Source organism: Sceloporus occidentalis, unplaced genomic scaffold, assembly GCF_023333645.1.
Source record: "Sceloporus occidentalis isolate IW3139 unplaced genomic scaffold, rSceOcc1.0.p SCAF_1, whole genome shotgun sequence".
NCBI classification, from domain to species: Eukaryota; Metazoa; Chordata; class Lepidosauria; order Squamata; family Phrynosomatidae; genus Sceloporus; species Sceloporus occidentalis.
The window spans coordinates 281,565,219-281,587,655 of NW_028316981.1; the positions used below are offsets into that span (position 1 = coordinate 281,565,219).

A 22,437-nucleotide genomic window follows, 5' to 3' on the forward strand; every position below is an offset into this window, starting at 1 on the left:
TTACTATTTTTGCATTCAAATTACCTCAGATTAACAGGAAGTCCTATTCTAACATCAACACTGAGTATTTTAATTGCTTCTTCTTGTGCCTCTGTAGTTGGAGAATAAACTTGGATTAAGTTTATACTGGTTGGTTTTCCCTGAAGTCTTAATGATATGATTCAGTCACACTTTGCATTATATCCTTTGATTGTTTTTGCTACATTGCTTCTCACTATAAATGCTACTGCACTTTTTCTTATATTTTCATTTCCCAAGTAAAACATTGTGTAATTATCTGACTCAAAATGTCAAATTCCTGACCACTTTAGCTTGCACACCCCAATTATTTGCAATGTTTATACATCCTATTTCTGGTTTTACTAATTCTACCTTCTCCTCATTCTATGTTCTTATAATATGTGTTGTGCAGTTTTGGACTTTTTTTCATCAACAACTGAACATACTTTTGGCTTGGTCAAACTGCATCATTAGCCACAGTGATACAGTTATCCTCTGCTATATCCCAGTAACTTATTGAGTGTCATCCAACCTGTGAGTTTCATCTTCTCACACTCTCTCTTGTTTCACTTTGGATTGTCTCATCTTATGGTTTCTGTGGTTTAAAAAAATCACATGGAGGTTTACTAGCGCCTCCTTCAGCATTGAACTAACATTAGCCGTGGTGCCACTGTCGTTGTCTATCAGAGATCCTCTGCCACTGTTACCACCACCACCACTAATTCAGTACTGCAACTGTTTGGTACATTTAGTCTGCCTCCACTGCAAAGGTTTGTCTGAGATCTGAGACACTACCTAAGGCACAGCATAGCCTCGTGCATCACAGGAGCATGCAACCATACCACCATGGAAAGGCAGTACCATTGGTGGAGTGAAAGTTCATACCACAACAATTTTCTTATACCCAAAGAGGATGGGCCAAATAAAGTGCCTTCTGGGCACTTTCAGGACATGGTGTTCAAATGACTTACACTCCTGAAGTGGCCAAAAGCCGCTTTGGAACCGGCTAATGCATCCCGAAGCTGGCCCAAAAAAAGGAGTGGAAAAAAGCCGCTCCTGCCAGCAGCCCACTCATGACTGTGGCAGCAGCCAGCTTCAGGTTGCTGTGGTTTCAGAGTAGTGATTTGAGAAACCCATGTTTTTCTTCTCGTTCATTGAGAACTTGATGAGAATTTTTTAAATAAATATTTGTTCCACAAGTCCCCCTTTCAAAAGGTGATTTCTTCTCTCCCTTTCAGCAGCTAGAGAAATATTTTTCACAGATTTCTCGAATGACAATAAAAGACAAGTCGAATAATTACGCTAATTACTTTGCATTTCAAACTCAATTACCATGTCAAAAGGAAGTTTGGCAGATGTTTAAAGAACATTCTCATGCTTTAAAAAACAATGAAGGCATACACACAAAAGGGGGAAAAAGCCCAGTCTCAACAAATAAATTGTGATTGAAGCCCCAACAAGAAATGGTAGAGTTGAGGGGACCCTCCAGGACCATCCAGTCCAACCCCCTGTCAGAATCCACCTTCAGTCAGGCATTCAGGGTGTATTCTGCCATGAGGTTTAGATAGATAGATAGATAGATAGATAGATAGATAGATATAGAAAAACAGACAGACAGACAGACAGACAGTCACTTTGAGAATAGGGGGGATGCCACCATGAGGACTAAGCCGGATGGTCACGTAGTGCATGGCAGTTAGGCAGTTTTATGAGGGGTTGTTGGGAATCTGAAACCAAAGATGCATACAGTCTTAGATCTCTACTTGGTAGAAGAGCCAGGAACCAAATGACCAAAAAAAAAACCCTCCTTTCCCCCTTCAGACCAAAGGGAGAAATTCTACATCAAAGGCTGAAACGTAGGGAACCAACTCAAAGGGAGGGGTTTGGGGAATTGTAAGGTTCTGTCTCTATTTGGAACTCCTCAGTTTCAACAAAGACGTGGCAGGAATACTTCCACTCAAGTCCTTTCAATAAACTTTCTGATCTACCTGAAGTTTGTCGTGGATTTTTGGTCAGAGTAATCCCAAGTCTCACACCCCCTTCTGCTATGAAGTAATATATAGGAAAACATGGGATCCTAGAGGACATGTAGTCTGACAGGGGTCAGGGTGGGGTGCATGGCAGGAATTCTGTGCAGAATGAGAGAGTGTGATGTACCCTGTGGATTTACATGACTGAGCTGGGATCAGGACTGTAGCCTCCCAGTTCACCATAGAAATTCACTGGCTGACCTTGGGTAGAAGAGGGGGGTGGTTGGATGACCCCATGGAATCCCTTCAAATGCTAGGTTTTATCCATCATGGCAAAATTCCTGCCATGCACTCCACCCTGCCCCTTCTTCTCTTTTGTGAGGGTCACATTCTCTCAGCCTCAAAGGCAGGGCATGACCAACTCTCTCTCTCTGCACCTCTCCCATGGTGATGCTAAGGTCATGCAATAATAATAATAATAATAATAATAATAATAATAATAGGCAAGGAGGGTGCACATTCTCTCAGCCTCAGAGGCAGGGCATGACAAACCTCTCTCCAGCTCTCTCAAGGTGATGCTAAGGCAAACCTACTTTTATTTTGCATTTTAATATATATATATACATATACACATACATATACATATACATATATATATATTTGGCAAGGAGAGTTCAAAATATCCATGAATAAGAGTGTGTGATGCATCCAAAAAGAGCATGGCATAATGGGCAGAATGTCTTATCTACCACCAACAAACAAAATGCTTCCCCTTTTGTTCTCTTATGTTTTTCAAAGTAAAGCTGTGAGTGAGCAAAGATGGGGGGGGGGGGGGGGAATCACCCTAACAAAGGAAATAGCCTCTGGTAAAACCCAGGATGAATGGTAGCTTTTCTTACGCAAAATACCCCAAATCCCGGCCATTGTCAGCTGAAAGTTTCTTCTCTTCACTTCATTTGGAAATGATTAAAAATCAAAATTCTTACTCATGATCGAGAAGTGATCAGAATTTCTTCTCTATAAAATGCTTTCGAAATTTTTGAATTAGACATATTTCTACTAATTTTCGAATTTTGGAGAATATTCTTTACATCTCTATTTCAGAGTAATCATGGCCGGAGCAGCTGGAGATCGCTCCATTTGGCCCATCTGGTTCACCCCATAGTCTTAATGTAGGTATAAACACTACTTTTTCTAACAAATAACTAATATTTATGTTTTATTAAAAACCCAATAACCAATTGTTATAAATCTGCTTTTGGAGTCAATTACAATAGAATTCATTAATATTTGTACAGTAATTTACATTCTTATGTGGGGCAAACCTGTGACTGTATAAAGCCCATTCACAACAGAAAAGAATTATAAGGAAGGTTAAGAAGTCCAATGCATATAGTACCTTTATCATAACAAATTCAAATATTCTTTGGACACTTTACCTACCAGATGTAATTGAAGTCAGCACGAGAAACAATAAAATCTCACATTAAGATTTACTTTTGTCAAGGGCAATTTCTCATGTTAAATCAGCTATTTTCCTATTCATGAAACTTGTTCTTCTAGCTAATGTTCCCGCTGAACTTGTTGCATTGTTCACTATATCTCAGTATGTTAGCCAAACAATAAAACGCTGAACTTTTTAAAAAAAATCAGGATCAATAGGTCAGGGCAAAAGGACAGGCCAAGTATACAAGTAGAAGCAGTCTACCAGACATTCAAAGGGACTGTACAAGCAGTCAAAGGGACTGAAAAAGCATCATTGAAGTATAACACAAAATAGGATTGGCAGGTGGTCTGCTTTATTTCTTTTGACTTTTTCCTTCTTGCTGTTTTCTGCCCAATTTTGTCAGGTTCATCTATTGGGTCTTGTTAGCAATTGCTGGAGACCTTTTACCTGCAGGGTATTCTTTTCTTTTTAAAAAATAATGATACGCTTCTCCAGGAATTCAGATGCTGCACAAAGAAAAGGTGAACTTAGAAATGTAGAATGTTCACTAAAAACCCACAGTGTTCTTTCTTTAGCTTCACAGCTGCCCTTTTCAAATTGATAGGAATTTCTGATATATTGGTTTGCATTCTCTAGATCATATCCTGTTATTCAGAGAATCAGGAGCAATTTATTACCAGACAATAAGTTGAAAGGCAAGCACAGCTCTTCTCAGATTGTATTTCATTCCAAATGATATTACTGGTACTACAGCAATGAATATTTCCATTATCAACTGTGGTGTCCATATAAACCAAAAATAAACATATTACAGTATAAACAAGGATGAGATTTTTTGGGGGACCTGCACCAGTAGTTGGACAGCAGTTCCCAGCAGCCCTAGTCTACCCTCCAATGAGTGGAACACTGGGAGTTGCATTCCAACAACATCTTATGGGCCCATGATTCCCACCTCTGTAACAGAGAAACAAAGGTGCTGTCCTTTCTTATCAACCCAAATGCAGCAAATCGGGCAAACAACTATACATCTTGGCTTTCAATAATCTAGTAGAGAAGAACTATTTGCCTGAAAACAAGTGAGAAGAGGCAGTACACAAATAGATGAAGGCTTCTTAAATACCAGACAGTCTGCTCATTCTGCCCTTTTCATCTTTAACCCTCCACCAGCAAAGTTATCTGGCACTAAAGTGGCAGTCAAACACTTCTGAATCTCCATTTTATAATTACTTTTTTATAATTAATAACCGCATGGCTAGCAGGAGGGGCCTGCTTGCAAAAATATCCCTCCACACAAAACAATGCACTAACACCTTCACAAAATGCAGGCTTGTGACTAACATCATTTTTTTAAAAAAAAAATCTCCTGTATAATTTTTAATACATTTGCCTGATAAACAATACCAGTGAAGCTTCAAAAGCTTGCAACATGTATTTTATGCATTCTGGTTGGCTGAATAAAGGTATCACTGTTTTGTGGATTTGGAATCTTGTTGTACTTTGTTATTCCTTTGCTTAACATTCTTTATACTACAGTAGTCCCTTCCCTTATGCAGGGTATCCGTTCCACTCCCCCCGCGTAAGGGAAATTCCGCATAAGCTCAACCCTCTTAAAACCATAGGGGCTCATGCTCACGGCGGCATGGCAGCGCATGCACATCACAGGCACACACGCCATTACTCCTTCCAGCACACGGTGCCATTTCTTCCAGCGCAGCTTCCAGTGTATGCTGAAAGGCGCGTAAGGCATGCCCACATATAAAGCGGGCACACTGTACTACTATAGAAAACCACCATACTAACCAATGCAGAGAAACAGAACACAAACAATGAAAAAGGAAGAGTGAGAGACCTCTTCCTCAGATCTGAGAATTCAAATGGAAGTTCAAACCAAGATTAAGGATGCTCTATTATCAGAAGAGGAACAGACTACAAGATCAAGAATATATCGAAAGGTGATGGAAGCAAAACACAGAAGAGCTATATAAAAGTGAAGAAAAAATGAATGATACATGGAATGAAAAATCATACAAAGAAGAACCTCAAATCCTAGAGAGCAAGATGGAAGCAGCAATAAGAGATATTGGGAAGACTAAATCACCAGGAACAGAAGATATTCCAATAGAATTGCTATAATCCACACAGACACAATCAACTCTATGATAACTAAAATATGTCAACAAATATGGAAAAGAAAATAGTAGCCAACAGACTGGAAAGTATCAGCTTACATCCCCATCCACAAAAAAGAGATAAAAAGACTAGAACAACTATAGGACCATAGCATTCATTTCCCATGCAAGCAAAACTATGTAGCTCAAAGGTCTGCAGCAGAGACTCCAATCACATATATAGAGAGAAATCTCAGAGGTGCAAGTGGGGTTCAGGAAAAGAAGAAGCACTAGGGACCACACTGTAACCATACAATGGCTAATGGAGCACAGCAAGGAATTCAAGAAGAAAATCAGCATGTGCTTTATAGACCTATGAATGCATAGATCGTGAAAAGCTATGGATTGTTCTATAGAGTTCCACTGTATTTGAGAGTCTTGATGAGAACTCTGTACTTAGGACATGAGGTTACTGTTAGAACAGAATACAGAGAAACAGAATGGTTCCCAATTTGCAAAGGGGTCAGGCAAGGATGCATTCAGTTACCCTACCTGTTCAAATTGTATACATAAAATATCATACAAAGAGCAGACTTAGACTCAGAAGGAGGAGTGAAGATAGGAGGAAGGAACATCAATAATCGAAGATAAGTGGATGACACCATACTACTAGCAGAAAATATTATAGACTTGGAAGAATTACTAATGAAGGTCAAGGAAGAAATTGCAAAGGCAAGCTTACTGATAAACCTAAAGAAAACAAAAACAATGACCATGAGGAGTCTATATAAATTCAACACAGAAAATGATGAAATCGAAATAGTTAAAGAGTCCCCATATCTTGGTTCAAACAGTAATAAGAACAGAGACTGTAGTCAAGAAATAAGGACAAGACTAGGAATGGGAAGGATAGCTATGAAAGAACTAGTCAAGATCCTGAAGTGTAAAGATATGCAATTGGGCACTAAAATTAGAATCATCCAACCCATTACAGCCCTCTCCACTATGAAGAGATGTAAGGGCTGGACAGTGAAGAAAGCAAAACAGAAAGAAAACAAATTCTTTTGAGATATGGTACTGGGGAAGAGTGCTAAGGATACCATGGACAGCCAAAAAGACAAACAAATGGGTCCTTTAACAGATTAAGCCTGAATTTTCCCTGGAAGACAAGATGACAAAACTGAGATTGTCATACTTTGGTCACATGATGAGAAGGTATGATTGCTAGAAAAGATAAAAAAAAAGCTAGGAAAGGTAGAGGTTAGTAGAAAGAGAGTAAAGCAGCAGGCCAGATGGCTAGACTCAATCAGATGGGCCTGTATCTACAGGACCTAAGTAGAGCAGTGGAGGATAGGAAGACTTGAAGATTCTTCATCCACAGGATCACCATGAACCAGGGGCAACCCAAAGGCAGTAAACAGTAACAGAAACATTAATAGTACAGACTTGGAATATAAAGAAAAATAACTCTTTTCAAACATTGGTAAATATACCAATGTTAGTAAAAATGTTAACACATCTTCTAAAAGTATGGTTGATAGACTTTCATTCTCTCTTTCTAAAACATTTTTCCTTGTGTCGCCAAACAGCCAATCAGCTACCTACACACTAAGTAAAGTCAGTTGTCACCTGAAATACAACTTACTCAAATGATTCATTCTTAATAGATTTTACCACCTATTATATCTATATTGAAACTGTATTCAGCCTTTAAGTATAATTTATTTCTCAAAAATTTATTATGATTATTTATTAACCTTTATTTATAAAGTGCTGTAAATTTACACAGCGCTGTACATACAATCTTTTAAATTAGACAGTTCCCTGCCCTCAGGCTTACAATCTAAAAAGACATGACACAAAAGGAGAAGGGAGTGGTGGCGGGGAAGGGGATGAGGTCCAGCAGTTCTTCTCTACCTCCGAGGTCTGGACCAAGGGAGAGGGACTGGAGAGAGGGCTTGGCTTCTTAATGGATGGTTAATCGTCTACCAGGGAGGCCTGTTGGAGCTAGCTTGCCACTCTAGTAGGATAATATATAAAAAATACATAGCAGTACAGGAAATGGTTCAATAAAACAGGCAACAAAAGAACATCACATAGCAAGTGACAATTATGCAATGCCTGGGAACGCTTCTCTGAACAGGATGGTTTTCAACTCCATTTTGAAGCTGGTTAAATAAGTGATGGCTCTTGCTCGCGGGGGAAGAAGGTTCCAGGAGTGAGGGCAGCGAGTGAAAAGGGGCTAATCCGAGATGGGGCAGAGGAAATCCTGGGCTGGGACAGCAGACCTTGACTACCAGAACGGAGGGCCTTAGTGGGAAGGTGAGGAGAAATAAGGTCTGATAAGTAAGTAGGGGGCAGCCCATGGAGGGCTTTAAACGTTGAAAGCAGGAGCTTATACTGAATGTGGAAAGGGAGGAGGAGCCAATGAAGGGATGCCAACACAGGAGAGATGTGGTCAGAGCGGTGGGTGGATGTGATAATGCGTGCAGCTGAATGCTGGACAGAGATTAAAGGACGGAGGTGAGAAAGAGGAAGCCCAGCCAGGAGGACGTTACAGTAATCAAGTCGTGAGATCACTAGGGCATGGACCAGGATCTTGGCAGTAGAGGCAGAGAGATATGATCGGATTTTGGCAATGTTGTATAAAAAGAATAATTTATCTCTTACAAACAAAAGAATATTTAATCCCACACAAAACACATTACTTCCCATCCAATCTGTAGCAGAAGAGACAATTCCATTGTTACATGGCTGAGCATTCTGAAAACAGTGTCTTGCTACTGTCACACCTACCTTTTTGCATCTTGTAAAGCAAATAATGCACATGCATACAAACGTACATGAGGAGAGACACTATCCTGCTAATTACTGTTCTCTTTAGGATACTATCTTAGAACTGGCAGAGTAGTCTGTTCAGTTTTTCTAGGTCAATATAGCAATATCAAACAAGCCTGCAACTAGCTCTAAGCAGAATTCTTCTTTCATTGGACCCAGATCTACAATCAGATACCAAACTAGTAGAACTGAACATAGTTAACAACAGAAGAATACAGACTTCTGCATTAAAATATATATATAATATTGCCCCATTGTTCTTATATTGTTGGATGCCACAGGGTTCCATTCTATTTCCTATCTTTATCTCTTCTTCCCTAAGGTAATCCAATAATCCACACTCAAAATCACCGATAAAGAGACCAATTACGAACCCTTATCAACTTCTGGAAAACCTGTCAAATAAGCCTTAAGCAAAAAGAAGCTTAACAATTCCTATTTAGTTGTATGCATTCGAAGTCTTCTGTTCAGCCTCTCAACTGATGGTATCAATTGACTTCTCTTCCAACATATAATGAGGTTTATGATCATTATGTGGTAAACCGGCAACAGCCTGGTTTTTCTATACATGAAAACTGACTAAGATACTAGAACAAAAATGGTTCTATGGAAATTTTTCATAGATGAGAGTTTGGCATATTTCATTAAATGAGATTCAGAAAGGGTAAAAGAATGTGAAAATGTGTTCAACCAAAAACACATGTAATAGAGTAGTACAGATTCTCTAATATGTTTCTTAAATTCATATGTTCACATAGTTTACAAACAATGAAAAAGTTTCCATAGTATAAAAACTAACTCATTGTAAAGACTAAATTAAAACTAATGGCTGAGTATATGAACATATTATTCAATTTTGACAAATCTGTAACTATTTTTTTTAAAAAAACTTTATTGTGAATTATTTAGGCCTAAATCCAACTGTTAGTCCTAGCTAGTATACACACATTGAAATTCCGTAAATATGGCTGCATATGCACTGCAGAAATAATGTTGTTTGGCACCACTTTAACTGCCAAGGCTCAATGTTCTGAACCTTGCAACTTGCAGTTTGTTGTGGCACCAGAGTTCTCTGACAGAGTTCTTTGTCTCACAAAATTACAAATCCCAGAATTCCTTAACACTGAGCCATGGAAGCTAAAGCAGTGTCAGATTCAATGATCCCTGCAGTGCAGACACAGCTTCTAAGATATTTATGATCGTCACAATGATTCAATGGCTTTACTGTAGCTAGGAATAGGAAACTGGATTCAAGCCCTTGTTCCAAGACTCACAGTATTTTATTTAATAATTAACCACAGCAACAACTTGGGACTGTTGCTATTTTGGAAAAGTATGAATCTCAAAGTTTTTTTAGTCCAGTTTATTCTCTCTCTCTCTCTCGATACGTTTGCCTCCCCTGCTAAACACTTCCTGGGACTGACTTCCATCAGCCAAGTGGGGGAGATGGCAGCAGCAAGTCCCAAGTTCAGGTGCACATTCTTGCTGCTTCCTCCTGGGTGCACACCAGATGCCACTTCCTCAGCAGGGAGAATGTGTGCCTGGTACTCACAGGCCTTGCTACCACAGCCTCTGCCACTGCCCTGGGATCACTTCTCAGCCTGGCTGCACTCAATTGAAGGTTTAAAAAAATGTTCCTTTATTTCAATCAGCTATTCCTCAAATTCACAGATAACACAGATAACAAATCACATATACTGATGACCCACTGAACAGTGTTTAGAACTCAAATCAGGACAGGCATACTTCCTTGGGGATAAACTGAAGAACAACATGAGGAATATTTGTGTACCCAAAGCGACAAGAAGACCCCACATATTATACAGGTGTAACTAGCAAGCCATTTAGTAAGCAGTTTCATAGCGACAGCAAAAAGAAATGTCCAGGGCTTGCATATCCATGAAAACTCTTCAAACATCTGAGCAGCACAGAGTATGGCAGATTATCTTAGAAGCCCACAGGTTTTTGCAACTGTTTGGTTTAAATAAGGATCCCAGTTATGCCTTCTGATACATTTGTATTGTCAATGTTAGATTTGTATAGAGTTGCCAAAAATGCCCCCCATCTGCAGGCAGAAGGACAGTTGTAATGTCTTAAGAAGTGGTTGGCATCAGTTTTATTAATTAATACTTCTTCCTTTGGCTATAAGGTTTCTCACATCATTTCTTACAACTGTTTGGCTGTCAGTTTCTTTTCCCAGATGTTCTGAATGTAGCTCCTGGATAGCAGTAGTAGGCAAGAGTGAAGTCACTGCTTCTGTATTAGTGGTTACTGGCTGAGCAAAAACAAGGTACATCTTATACATTTGCAGGAACAGAAAAATGAGAGAGAGGGGGCCCAAGAAAGAGCCTTGTTGCAAATATTGCTATCCAATATTTCATCACTCCTCTTCAAAATAACTCCCTAGCCTTCCCCACAGCCCTTTGAAATTTGCCCCTAACCAGTTATCAAGAGCAAAGCAATTTGAGAACTTAGTAATAAAGAGCTATTTATGCACATGATAAATTGACTATATATTAGAGATACTGTTTTGTATTAAGTAACAGATGTGGAGCATCAATTGTTGCTAAAATTTTAATAAAAGACATGGAATTGGATGTGTTAAATTTAGCACTTGTGTGCTGATTTCATGTCGGACAATTCTCATAGACATCGACAATGACTGTCACATAGCATCTCTTTGCTATATAGTAATATATAGTGTATACACTTTGCCTATGCATCCTAAGGATAAAAAAATACAGTTGACACATAGAACACAGCCTTTAATATACCATTTGATGAACTGAAGGTTTAAGCTCAAGCTTATGTGCCTGGGAATAACACACAGTATGAATTATTTCTTAGAGAGCATAAGATTGTGCTGTTGGATAAGGGAAATAACCATGCAGTATCAGCATAGCTGCACATGGTCATTAATTTTACAAACCAATAAAAATAAATAAAATTGTTGCAAGGTTCTAGATAGAATTTCTATTTTCACTGTTTAAATAACTAAGGCGGGATACAAACCGCCATATAGTACGTATTCTATACGTACTAGGGTTAGGAAGGGTTTGGCTGCTGCAGCTCCCACACGGAGCAAATGGCGACGGCGGGAGACCGTCACAAAGGGGCGGTCTTTATCACACCTAAGTTTGGAATTATTTAAATAGCACAGGAAGGTAGGAAGCTTTATAATGTGTTAGATTATTGGGCCATCAAGCCCTGCAGTGTCAACTCTGATAGACAGAATCTTTTTCTTAAGCTTACCTGGAATTCTCTATGAGTGTCCCAGTCTAGGAATAATCAGACCTGGCCCTGGTTAGCTTCCAAAACCAGACAAAAGTGGATGTGTTCATGGTAGATCAAAGTGTATAAATTCATAAACTATTTAATTTCTAATTTAATATATTTTATTTTATTTTTTATGTTACTTTACTTTTATTTACCGTGTTATGTTGGTGGTACAATAACAAAGTACTCTATTAAAAGTTTAATACTAAAATCATATAAAATATGGCTGTGTACAGAAGTGTCGGTTATACATGCAATGACTACATTGTACTCTGCAGAGTGATCTTGCAGTAGCTTTGAGACCAAATGAGAGAAAGAAGTTGGCAGCATAAGCTTTCATAGACTTAAGTAGGCTTTATCAGATGCATGGAGTGAAATGCCTAGGAACAGAGCTTGTTAGCTATGAATGAGCAGGCTGTATGTATGACTAGCAATAGAAATGCAAAACGTGTGGATATGGTGATGAGGTAGGGTTGCCATACCTCAGGACCGCCAGACCGGGACAAATGTAGGACAACATTTTCAAATGTAGGACACTCCCCCCCCCCTTTTCCGGCCTCCAAGGAGACCGAGACCTCCTTAAAGGCCAGGAAGGGGCACGGGGCGTCCTCCATTTAATAAAAAAAAGTGTCCTACATAAAAAAGTGTCTCTCCTTCCTGGCCTCTGAGGAGACCAAGGCCAGGAAAGAGAGGGAGAGCCGGCTGCCATCGCCGCCGGCTTCCTTCTTCTTCCCTGGCCTTTAAGGAGGCTCCAGCCTCCTTAGAAGCCAGGAAAGAGAGGGAGAGCCGGCTGCGATCGCCACCGGCCTCCTCCCTCTTCCCTGGCCTTTAAGGAGTCCCAGGCCTCCTTAAAGGCCAGGAAGGCGCGCGGGGGACAGCCGCGATCGCTGCCCCTGCCCCTGCTGATGCCCGGGAGGCGCGCGCAGAGGAGCCCGTCCCCTTTGGGCAGCTGGCCAATGGCCGGCTGGCAACAAAGCAGGGGACGAGCTCCTGCTTCAGAGGCCTGCGCGTGGGGCCGGGACCAATGCATTGCTGGGGGCCAAACCGGACCGTGACTGGGAGGGCCCCCCAAAAGCGTGCTTTTCCCGGCGGCCACCGGGTTATGGCATCCCTACGATGAGATGACAATATCAGTTTTAACTATGGTCATTGGGGGACATGGGCAGGAGGAAGGATGTTGCCTAAAGCCAAGGTGAGGAGGTAACTATATGAATGGTGGAAGGAAATACTGGAATGTATGGCAATGCTGACTGGGAATCAGAAAGGATATGTGATAACTAAGCAAGAGAGCCCTTGTGACATTGAGGTGTTAACTAATGTTATAATATGTGTAGTGTGCCAAGAAACCATTGTTTCTGTCAATCCACTGTCAATGGACTGGGGCTGTGGATATATTCAATTTCTGCTGTTTCTCTTCCCAATCTTGCATTCTAATAATAAGGAAGTTCCAATAAAATATTTTATATTTTTGTTTTGTTTATTTTCCCCTCTGCTAATAGGCTTATATTGACATTACATATCAAGTTATACTGTATAATATCAATAGCAGTCTATTAGCAGTAGGTGAAAATAATACACAGTGCTTTAGTGATTATCTCTTAAATTTATTAATGTAAGTCTTACACTGTCCTTCCATAACTAAATTATATTAGAAACAGAGAACAAGAGCCTAAATGCTTTGGTTTACAATTTTAGTTTCCTTTGTACAAAATCAATTGCTACACTTAACCTTCATTTCATCAGGCACTAAAAGAAGATATATATACTAAAGAACTGTCAAGCTTCATGCAGAGTACATTAAACACAATGAAAGAGGTGGGAGATCAGTTACTTACAAACTTCCTCTTCTTGGAAGGCTCAGCTCCTTCTGCAAAAGAAGGAAAAGGTCATTATACATAAAATTCCCAATGTACAATAAGATTTTTTTTTTAAAAAAAAAAAATCAAGTACAGAAATGACTCAGATAAATGGCTGAGACATCTTTAGCCTGCACTAAGGTTTTATTTTTAAAAATCTGTTTAGCTCTTTGTGTATTATTCATTAACAAAGTATACAGTGGTTTAGTGATTATCTCCTAAATTCATATCATATAATATAAGGAAACCACACAAAAAGAAATATTACACTTGGTGAGCTGATGGGGCAGAGTAAATGACAGTTATGACTGGTGAAGGGGCTAGTGACGTAACTGAACTCATGGCAAAAGAAAGTTTATCTGTTCACAAGCTCAGAGGTGAAAGGAAAGTCCGAAGCTGCACAACTCATATTATATGAACATGGAATGTGAGAAGAATGAATCAGAAGCTAGACATAGTAAAACAAGAAATGGAATACACAAGCATTGCAACTCTAGGGCTGAGCAAGAAAAGTGGACAGGAATGGAACATTGAGTCAGATGATCAGGAAATGAAATCAGGAATCCACTAAAATCTGGCAACCAATATGGGGGAAAAAAGAATGGCTCACAGATTGGAAACAACAAGTATACATTCCAATCCTCAAGAAGGGGGGGCATCAGGAATTGCAGCAATTACAGGACCACTGTATTAATTTCACAAGCAAGCAAAGTGGTGCTCAAAATTATACAACAAAGCTTCTCACTATATATGGAGCAAGTAATGTCAGATGTCCAACCTGGGTTCATAAAAGGAAGAAGCACGAGGGGCCGTATAACATATGCCCAAAAACAGAAAGTACCAAATAATTTCAAAAGAAAATCACTTTGGACTTTATAGACTATTCAGATCTTTTGATTGTAAAGATTATGAAAGGATCACTCTTAAAGAAATGGTTGTTCCACAACATTTAATTGTTCTGGTTAACAACCTATATTCACAACAAAAATCTACTGTTAGGACAGAATACAGAGAAACTGAATGGTTTCCAATTAGCAATGGGGTCAGGCAAGACTGCATTTTATCTCCCTATGTGTTTAACTTGTACTTTGAACATATCATATGTAAAGTGAAATTAGATATGGAAGAAAGAGGTTTGAAAATTAGAAAAAGGAACATCAACAGTCTAAGGCAGGGGTAGGCAACCTGCGGCCCAGCGAGGCCTTGGGACCAGCCCCAGCCCGGTCCTGCCGCTGATTGCCGCCGGAGCCTTTGGCCTCTTGCGTGCAGGGGCAATTGTCTATAGAAGCCTCAGAAACATGCATTTCTATTAACATTTTTTTAAAAATCACCAAATTTTTTCACATGTCTTCCACTTTTTTTAAAAAAAAATGTCCACCATTTGAAAATTTTGTCCTACATTTGTCCCGGTTTATTTATTTATTTAATTTTTTTAAAAAAATTATTTAATTATTTATTTTTTGGCTTCGGCCCCCCAGTTGTCTGAGGGACAGCAACCCGGCCCCCGGCTCAAAAAGGTTGCCTATCCCTGGTCTAAGGCATGCCAATAACACCATATTACTAGCTAAAAATAATGAAGACTTGGAATGATTGAAGAAAGTCAAGGAAAAAAGAGCAAAGGCAGTTGAACATTAAGAAATATCCTTTAATATTAATGTTACAGTTGAACAAAGATGGGGCAGACAAAAACTAGCCCCAAGATTGAACATATTAGAACCAAAATAAATCAATGTCAAAAGGTGGTTTAGATTCCACTGATGACACAGAAGGAGGTGATAGTGAAGCGAAGATGTCCACAGGCAAAGTGGATGGTTGCAAAGACTGTCTAGGTAACAACCTTTTCATCATAGGTGAGATCAAGAACAGATACTGACAGAAACAGTGAAAAAAAAATCCCCATTCTCAGTATCAAGTTCAGAGGTTTTGCTTGATCTCTCCCACAGTAAAGCTTTTAAAGGGGAGGTCTTGCTGTAGCCATCCTAAGGCAATGCCTACAAGTCTCAACAATGTGCTCTTTTCTTAAATACAGATTATAATGCAAATATCCATTGTAACCACTTTTTGAAAAATTATTCATGGCCAGATGCCTGAGAAGGAGAGAGACAGAACCATGAGCATAGTGCAGAGAGATTAAAAGAAGATCAACGATATAAAATAAAATAATCAGTAAAAAAGCTGCAAAGCATTTTGTACAATATATTGCTACTGTACATATGGAAAAGAACAGAACAAAGGAGGATAAACACCAAATGAAATGAGGAGGTGTACCTTTTGCCAAAACATTCTTAGCTTTAAAACACTGTGAAAATAGTTTTCACAAATTATGTGTGAGTCACATTGACCACACACACAGACCAAAGATGAAACAGGGTGGCATTAATAGTGAGGAGAAATGTACTAAAAGCAGTCAGGGGATTTAATGCAGAAACTGACCAAATAGCAATAAGACTTCAGGAAAAAGCCCATCAATATAACAATAATTCAAGATTATGCTCCAAATGCAGAAGCAGAAGAGGAGGAAACTGATTCTACGCTGGAATCCAGGAGGAAATTGATCACACACCAAGGCAAAAGTTGAAAAGAGGGCAAAACCAATGATTGTTGGAAAATTTGCCCTAGGATCAAGAAATGATGCAGAGAAGCAACCAATTTAAATTTGTTACTACTACTACTACTACTACTATTATTATTATTATTATTATTATTTTGTATGCCACCTTTCTTCCCAAGTCAGTTCCCAGTGAGTCAGTTAAAAAAAACTTTATAATAAAATTTCTAAAACAGTTAAAATTACCATATAAAACAGCACAAAATAATTTTAAAGACAAAAAATTGAAACAAATAAATAAAATAATAAGCTTCCCTGCCTACATATTAAAAGCCTACTTAAACAAAAACCTCTTTGCTTGCTGCCGAAAGGAAAGTAGGGAGGAGGCCAGCCGAGCCTCCAGTGAAAGGGAGTCGCAGAGAGTGGGAGCAGCCACTAAGAACTCTGTCTCATGTCGTCACCAAGCAAATTCTGTGAACTCAACTCACATGTGTTTGTTTACCACAAGGACATTCTTCAGACAACCAAAGAGACAACTTTATACATGGACATACAGAAATGAAATAGACTACGTAATTGGAAGTAGAATCTAATTTGGAAAAGCGGTATATAAATAAACATCATTATTATTATTATTATTATTATTATTATTATTATTAGAAGGCAGAGAGGCTCCATTCTCTGTGCATAAACCGAACCAGGAGCAGATTAAAGCATTTAACAATAACATTTATATTTCTATACTGCTTAATAGTGAACTCAGCACTCTCCAAGTGGTTTACAATATGTAAGCCTATTGCCCCCAACAAACTGGGTACTTATTTTACTGACCTGTGAAAGGATGGAAGATTGAGTCAACCCTGGAGCCCTGGGATCGAACTCACAACGTGATCGACACAGTACCAGCTTTTACCCACTGTGCCGCCAGGGCTTCATTATGCAAAATTACTTAGTTGGAACACTGTTTTTCTCTTTCTCAGTTGACCTGGTACCATCTAGTGTTCAGTCTTGCATTTGCAAGCTAAAAAATGACAGTTTGCATACCTGTAACTGTAGTTCTTTGAGTGGTCATCTATGAAATCATAGTAATGAGTTATACTGCACCTGCACAATATAATCCATTTATGTGATTCACAGAAACCACTAAGAATGATAGTTTGCATACCTGTAACCATAGTTCTTGAAGTGATCATATGTGAAATCACACAAATGGTTATACCGAACGGGTGCAGGATAACCCATTTGTATCTTTCACAGAGACCATGAATAAAAACCTTGGTCTTACTTTTCAACGAATTCCATTTTCTGACAGTCTTCCAGCCCATTACCAGTCAGGTAAGAAGGGGCTTGCTGTACATAGCCAGCTCAATAGTAAAAAAGGGTCTTTAGACTTTAAAGTGGCTCAAACACACAATACAAACATCATTTTTTAAAAAAATACTGTGCCGTTTGTTAACATTGTTCCATTTTATCAAATTCATTTATATGTATCTTCCAAAATGATATAGGAGGCAAAAGTTTAAATATTTAGCTGTGTTTCTATTTACTAAAACAGAGACTTTAAACTTGGCACATTACTGTATAAATGAAAAGGATTTGAGTCCAGCTGTAGCCCACAAGACACTGTCATCCATTTGCTTACCCATTACTGGCAAAGTATTGTAATATTGATTTGAGCCTCCTTATATGGAAGTAAGGAATTCACATTGACATTTATTGTTTGTTGCAGAGTCCTATTCCCTAGAATCAATAAAAGCTACAGTGGTCATGAACTGCTAAAGATGGTTAATGCTGTAGATGTCACAAAGCTTTCACGACCACTGTAAAACTACTTTTCTACTACATTGACAATGTCTCTGAATACTGAAATAATCCTAAAGCCCTTTTGTAATTATCTACATGTTTCAAGAAAATTTTTCATGCTTACAACCCTTCTGACACAATTAGGGCTTTTAATAATACAAAATAAGACATGCATAAGCCCCTCTCAGGCAACTAAAGATGTTTTTATTTATGCTGGGCTGCTGTTGTAGGTGGTTTAACTGGCTATATGATTTTTTGTCTATTATTTAACATGCCCCAATTGTATTTTTAGTGTTTTTATTAAACATAAACGGACAGGTTGCTTACCTGTAACAGTATTTCTTCGAGTGGTCATCTGCGAATACATACAAATGGGTTTCACTGCGCCTGCGCAGTGCTGCTCGGAACCTTCTGGAATCACTGGGCAGAGTTAACTCTGCAACATATTGAAACTTTTTGGCGGTAACTCCGCCCACCCGTTATAAGGCCCCTGCCTTCCCGCTCTTTTCCCCAGTTCCGCAATTTTTCCGCCAAGCAGGCGAAGAAAGAGAGCCAATGAGAGCAGGACACTGAGGGGACGGACGGGTGGGATTTGTATGTATTCGCAGATGACCACTCGAAGAAATACTGTTACAGGTAAGCAACCTGTCCTTCTTCTTCGTGGTCTCTGCGAATCATACAAATGGGTTTAGACTGACAAGCTTAGGTATGCGGCGGAGGGAGTGTCCTGAGACCAAAGCTATGGTAAACCAAAGGTATATTTATTGTAACAATAAACACCTTGAACCCCAAAGGGAGTCAGCCTTTTTTATCCATGTCCAGATCAATGTATAGCAGCAACATTGCTAAACCTGAGAGGGGGACACACGGTCGTGCAAGACCAGTCCCAATGAATTGTGCAAACAACATTCAACAGACTGTAAACAGTGGCATTGTATACATAAATGCTGAAACATAAGCATCAGTAGTGCAATCAGTGTAACCCTGAAACCAACACAGCCCTCCCGAAAGCTGCGTCTCTGATGGCCCTGGTGTCCAACCTATAGTGCTTAATAAAAGTCAGTGGTTGGGACCAGACAGCAGCCTTACAGACATCCTCCAAAGGAATCCCCGAGAGGAATGCGGAGGATGCTGACATTGCCCTTGTGGAGTGAGACCGAACCCTGCCAGGGAGAGGCTTGCCTATCAGTTCATAGCAGAGGCGGATGGTACCAGCCACCCATTTGGACAACCTCTGCGCAGACACAGGCAACCCCTTCTTCGGTACCGAGTAACACTGGAAGAGTCTCTCGGACCGACTGAAGGCAGCAGTTCTGTCCAGGTAGAAGGCTAGTGCCCTCCTGACATCAAGAGAGTGCAGGCGTCGCTCCTCATCCGATGTAGGATTGGATGCGAGAGTGGGCAACACAATGTCCTGGCACATGTGAAAGGCAGACACTACCTTAGGCAGGAAGGTAATGTCTGTCCGGAGGACCACCTTGTCCTTGTGGAACCTCAGGAATGGCTGGTCCCTACGTAAAGCACAGAGTTCGCCCGCACGGCGGGCAGAGGTGATGGCCACAAGAAAAACGGTTTTCCAAGTCAATAGTCTCAAGTCCGCCGTGGCCATCGGTTCAAAGGGCTTGGATTGGAGGGCGGACAATACCGACTCCAAACTCCAAGCCGGCGTAGGCACCGACACAGGAGGATAAAGGTTTGAACAACCCTTCAGGAACCCCTTCACCAAGGGGTCTTTGAAGAAAGAAACCCTCCCCCCGAACTGGTATTTGGCACAGATGGCAGACAGGTAGCATTTGATGGATGTGAGGGACAGCCCTCCATCCAAAAGTGCCATCAGGAACTCCAACACCACTGGAGTGGACACCTGTGCAGGAGACAAGCCCTTCTGGTCAAGGAAGAGGCAAAATCTCCTCCATTTCAGGGCATAGGAGCGCTGGGTGGAAGGTTTCCTCGCGGCCAGGATCACCGCCCTCACCGATTCCGGCAAGGTAGTCAGCGCCGAATCCTCCAGGCCACCAGCGGCAGGCTCTCGATGTCGGGGTGGAGAATCCGGCCGTCCTGGATCGAAAGCAGGTCCGGGCGAGGGTCGAGACGGAGGAAGCATCTCCTGGAGAGGTGGAGAAGGGATGCGAACCACGGCTGTCTCGGCCACCAAGGGGTGATGAGGATCGCATGCGAGCGGTCCGTAGCCATCTTGGACACTACCCTGATGATGAGAGGGAACGGAGGGAAAGCGTAGAGGAGCTCTCCCGTCCAAAGGAAAGCGAATGCGTCTCCGAGGGATCCGTCCATTCGTTTCCTGGAGCAGAACTGGGGACAGTGGCTGTTCCAGCTGGTCGCGAAGAGGTCGATCCGGGGGGTTCCCCACCGATCGAAGAGATCGCTGACCGTCTCGGGATGGAGCCTCCACTCGTGGCATACCGAAGAAGATCTGCTGAGGCGGTCTGCCAGCTCGTTGTCCTCTCCGGGGAGGTGAATCGCTTGGAGGAGGACGCGTCTCTGGATGCACCAATCCCAGATGCGGAGTGTGAGATCGAGTAAGGTCCTGGATCTGGTACCACCTTGTTTGTTGATGTAGTACATCACGGTGGTGTTGTCCGTCCTGAGGAGGACCACCCTTCCCGAGACCGCAAACTCGAACGCTCTCAAAGCCTTTCCCACAGCAAGCATTTCCAAGGCGTTGATGTGGAGGCGCTTGTCTTGTGTGGACCACCTGTCCTTGACAACCAGGTCGAGCAGGTGGGCGCCCCATCCCTCCAGGGATGCATCGGTTGTCAGGGTCAACTGTGCCTGAGGCTGATGGAAGGGCATCCCGGTGCAGACGTTGGAACTGTCTAGCCACCATCTGAGGGAAGCAACCACCGGTCTCGGTACCGTGAGCCACTTCGAAGGCGGATCCTCCAACGGGGAGAAGACGGAGAGGAACCAGGCTTGGAGGGGTCGAAGACGAAGTCTTGCCCAGGGGGTGACGAACGTCGTCGACGCCATGTGGCCCAGAGCGACTTGGACATCTCTGGCTCTCACCCTTCTGTGGGAGATGCACGGCCTGAGGGATGTTGTCAGGGCCTGAAACCGATCCGGAGGAAGGAGAGCTAGGCAGTTTTCGGAGTCGAGGACGGCACCGATGAACTTGACCCGCCTGGTCGGCGTAAAGTGGGACTTTTCCTTGTTGACGACCAGCCCGAGGGAGTCCAGGAGGCGCAAGGCGAATGAGACTGCCTCCCGCAGCTCGTCTTGGGACTCGGCTGCAAACAGCCAGTCGTCCAGGTAGGGAAAGACCATGAAGCCCTTCTGGTGAAGGTATGCCACCACCGGTGCCATGCACTTCGTGAAGACCCGTGGAGCCGTGGCCAGGCCGAAAGGGAGCACGTTGTAGTGGTACGAATCGGGGCCGACAGCGAAGGCGAGGAATCTCCGGTGGGACTGTCGGATGCCGATGTGGAAGTAGGCATCCTTCAAGTCGACGGTCGCGAACCACAAGCCCTGGTGGAGCAGAGGTAGAATGGAAGCCAAGGTTACCATTCGAAAGCGACGGTAGTCAAGGAACAAGTTCAATTGTCTCAAGTCCAGGATGGGCCTGATGCCCCCATCCGCTTTCGGTACCGTGAAGTACCTGGAAAAAAAGGCCCGAGAACACAGGTCGGGCGGCAAGGGAGAGATTGCCCCCTTTGCAAGCAAGGTGCGCACTTCGTCGAGAAGGGTGTCCGAGGGGGGAGTGGACTTGAAGGCTCCAGTTGGAGGGAGCTCTTGGAACTCGAGGGCATAACCCCTACGGACTATGTCGAGGACCCACGAGTCCGATGTTATAGAGGCCCAGGTGTTAACATAGGGCCTCAAGATGTCCAAGAAGGAGAGGGGTGAAGGGGAGACGAAGCGCGCTGCGTCCCTTCAGGCCCTCTTCTTCCCCTGGTCGGTGTCCTGCCGGCGGGACTTGCGGTACCGAGGCGGAAAGTTACGACGGCCAGAGGAGGAGGAAGACTGCGAGGGGAAGCGCTGCCTCTGAGAGCCCTGCTGTTGGGGCTGTCGGTCCCGGGAGAAGGTCCCCTGCGACTGACCTTGTGGCTGCCACGGTCGTTGGCGCTTCCGGAAGGGAGAAGCCGGTGCGGAGGACATGCCGTGCTTCTTTGCCGCCGCCTTCATCCTAAACTTGCGGTTTAGGCGGTCGTCGGTCTCGGCGTGGAAGAGGCCGGTCCTGTCGATCGGCATGTCCTCGATGGCAGCCCTGACGGTCGGGTTGAGGTCGGAGGCCCTCAGCCAAGCGTGGCGCCGAAGAGCCATGGAAGCTGACATGGCCCTCCCGGAGCAGTCCACCAGGTTCCTGGAAGTGGTGATTAGCCAGCTTCCAATGGAGTGCGCCTCGTCCCTGATCTCCACCAGCTGCCTCTGGACGTCGTCTGGGACATCTGGAACGAGGGGGGAGATCCGCTCCATGAGGGTCTGGATGTAGGCCCCCATGCACGCGGTGTAGTTGGCGGCCTTGACCCCAAGCGCCGAAGCCGAGTACGCCTTCTTGGCCAGTCCGTCCACCTTTTTGGCCTCGCGGTCGACAGGGGAAGTGGCCTGCTTCGGGACGAAGCTGTGTTGGGCTCCC

General features: G+C 42.4%; 1 protein-coding gene across 4 annotated transcripts in view; it reads right to left on the bottom strand.

The window, feature by feature from the left end:
- MAST4 (microtubule associated serine/threonine kinase family member 4) overlaps positions 1–22,437 on the bottom strand; it is a 367,302-nt gene that overhangs the window by 195,781 nt on the left and 149,084 nt on the right. For all 4 annotated transcript variants that reach the window (XM_089494950.1, XM_089494942.1, XM_089494935.1 and 1 more), the window contains one exon: positions 13,475–13,506. In XM_089494950.1, the coding sequence (XP_089351076.1) occupies positions 13,475–13,506 (32 nt within the window). The remainder of the gene's footprint in view (positions 1–13,474; positions 13,507–22,437) is intronic.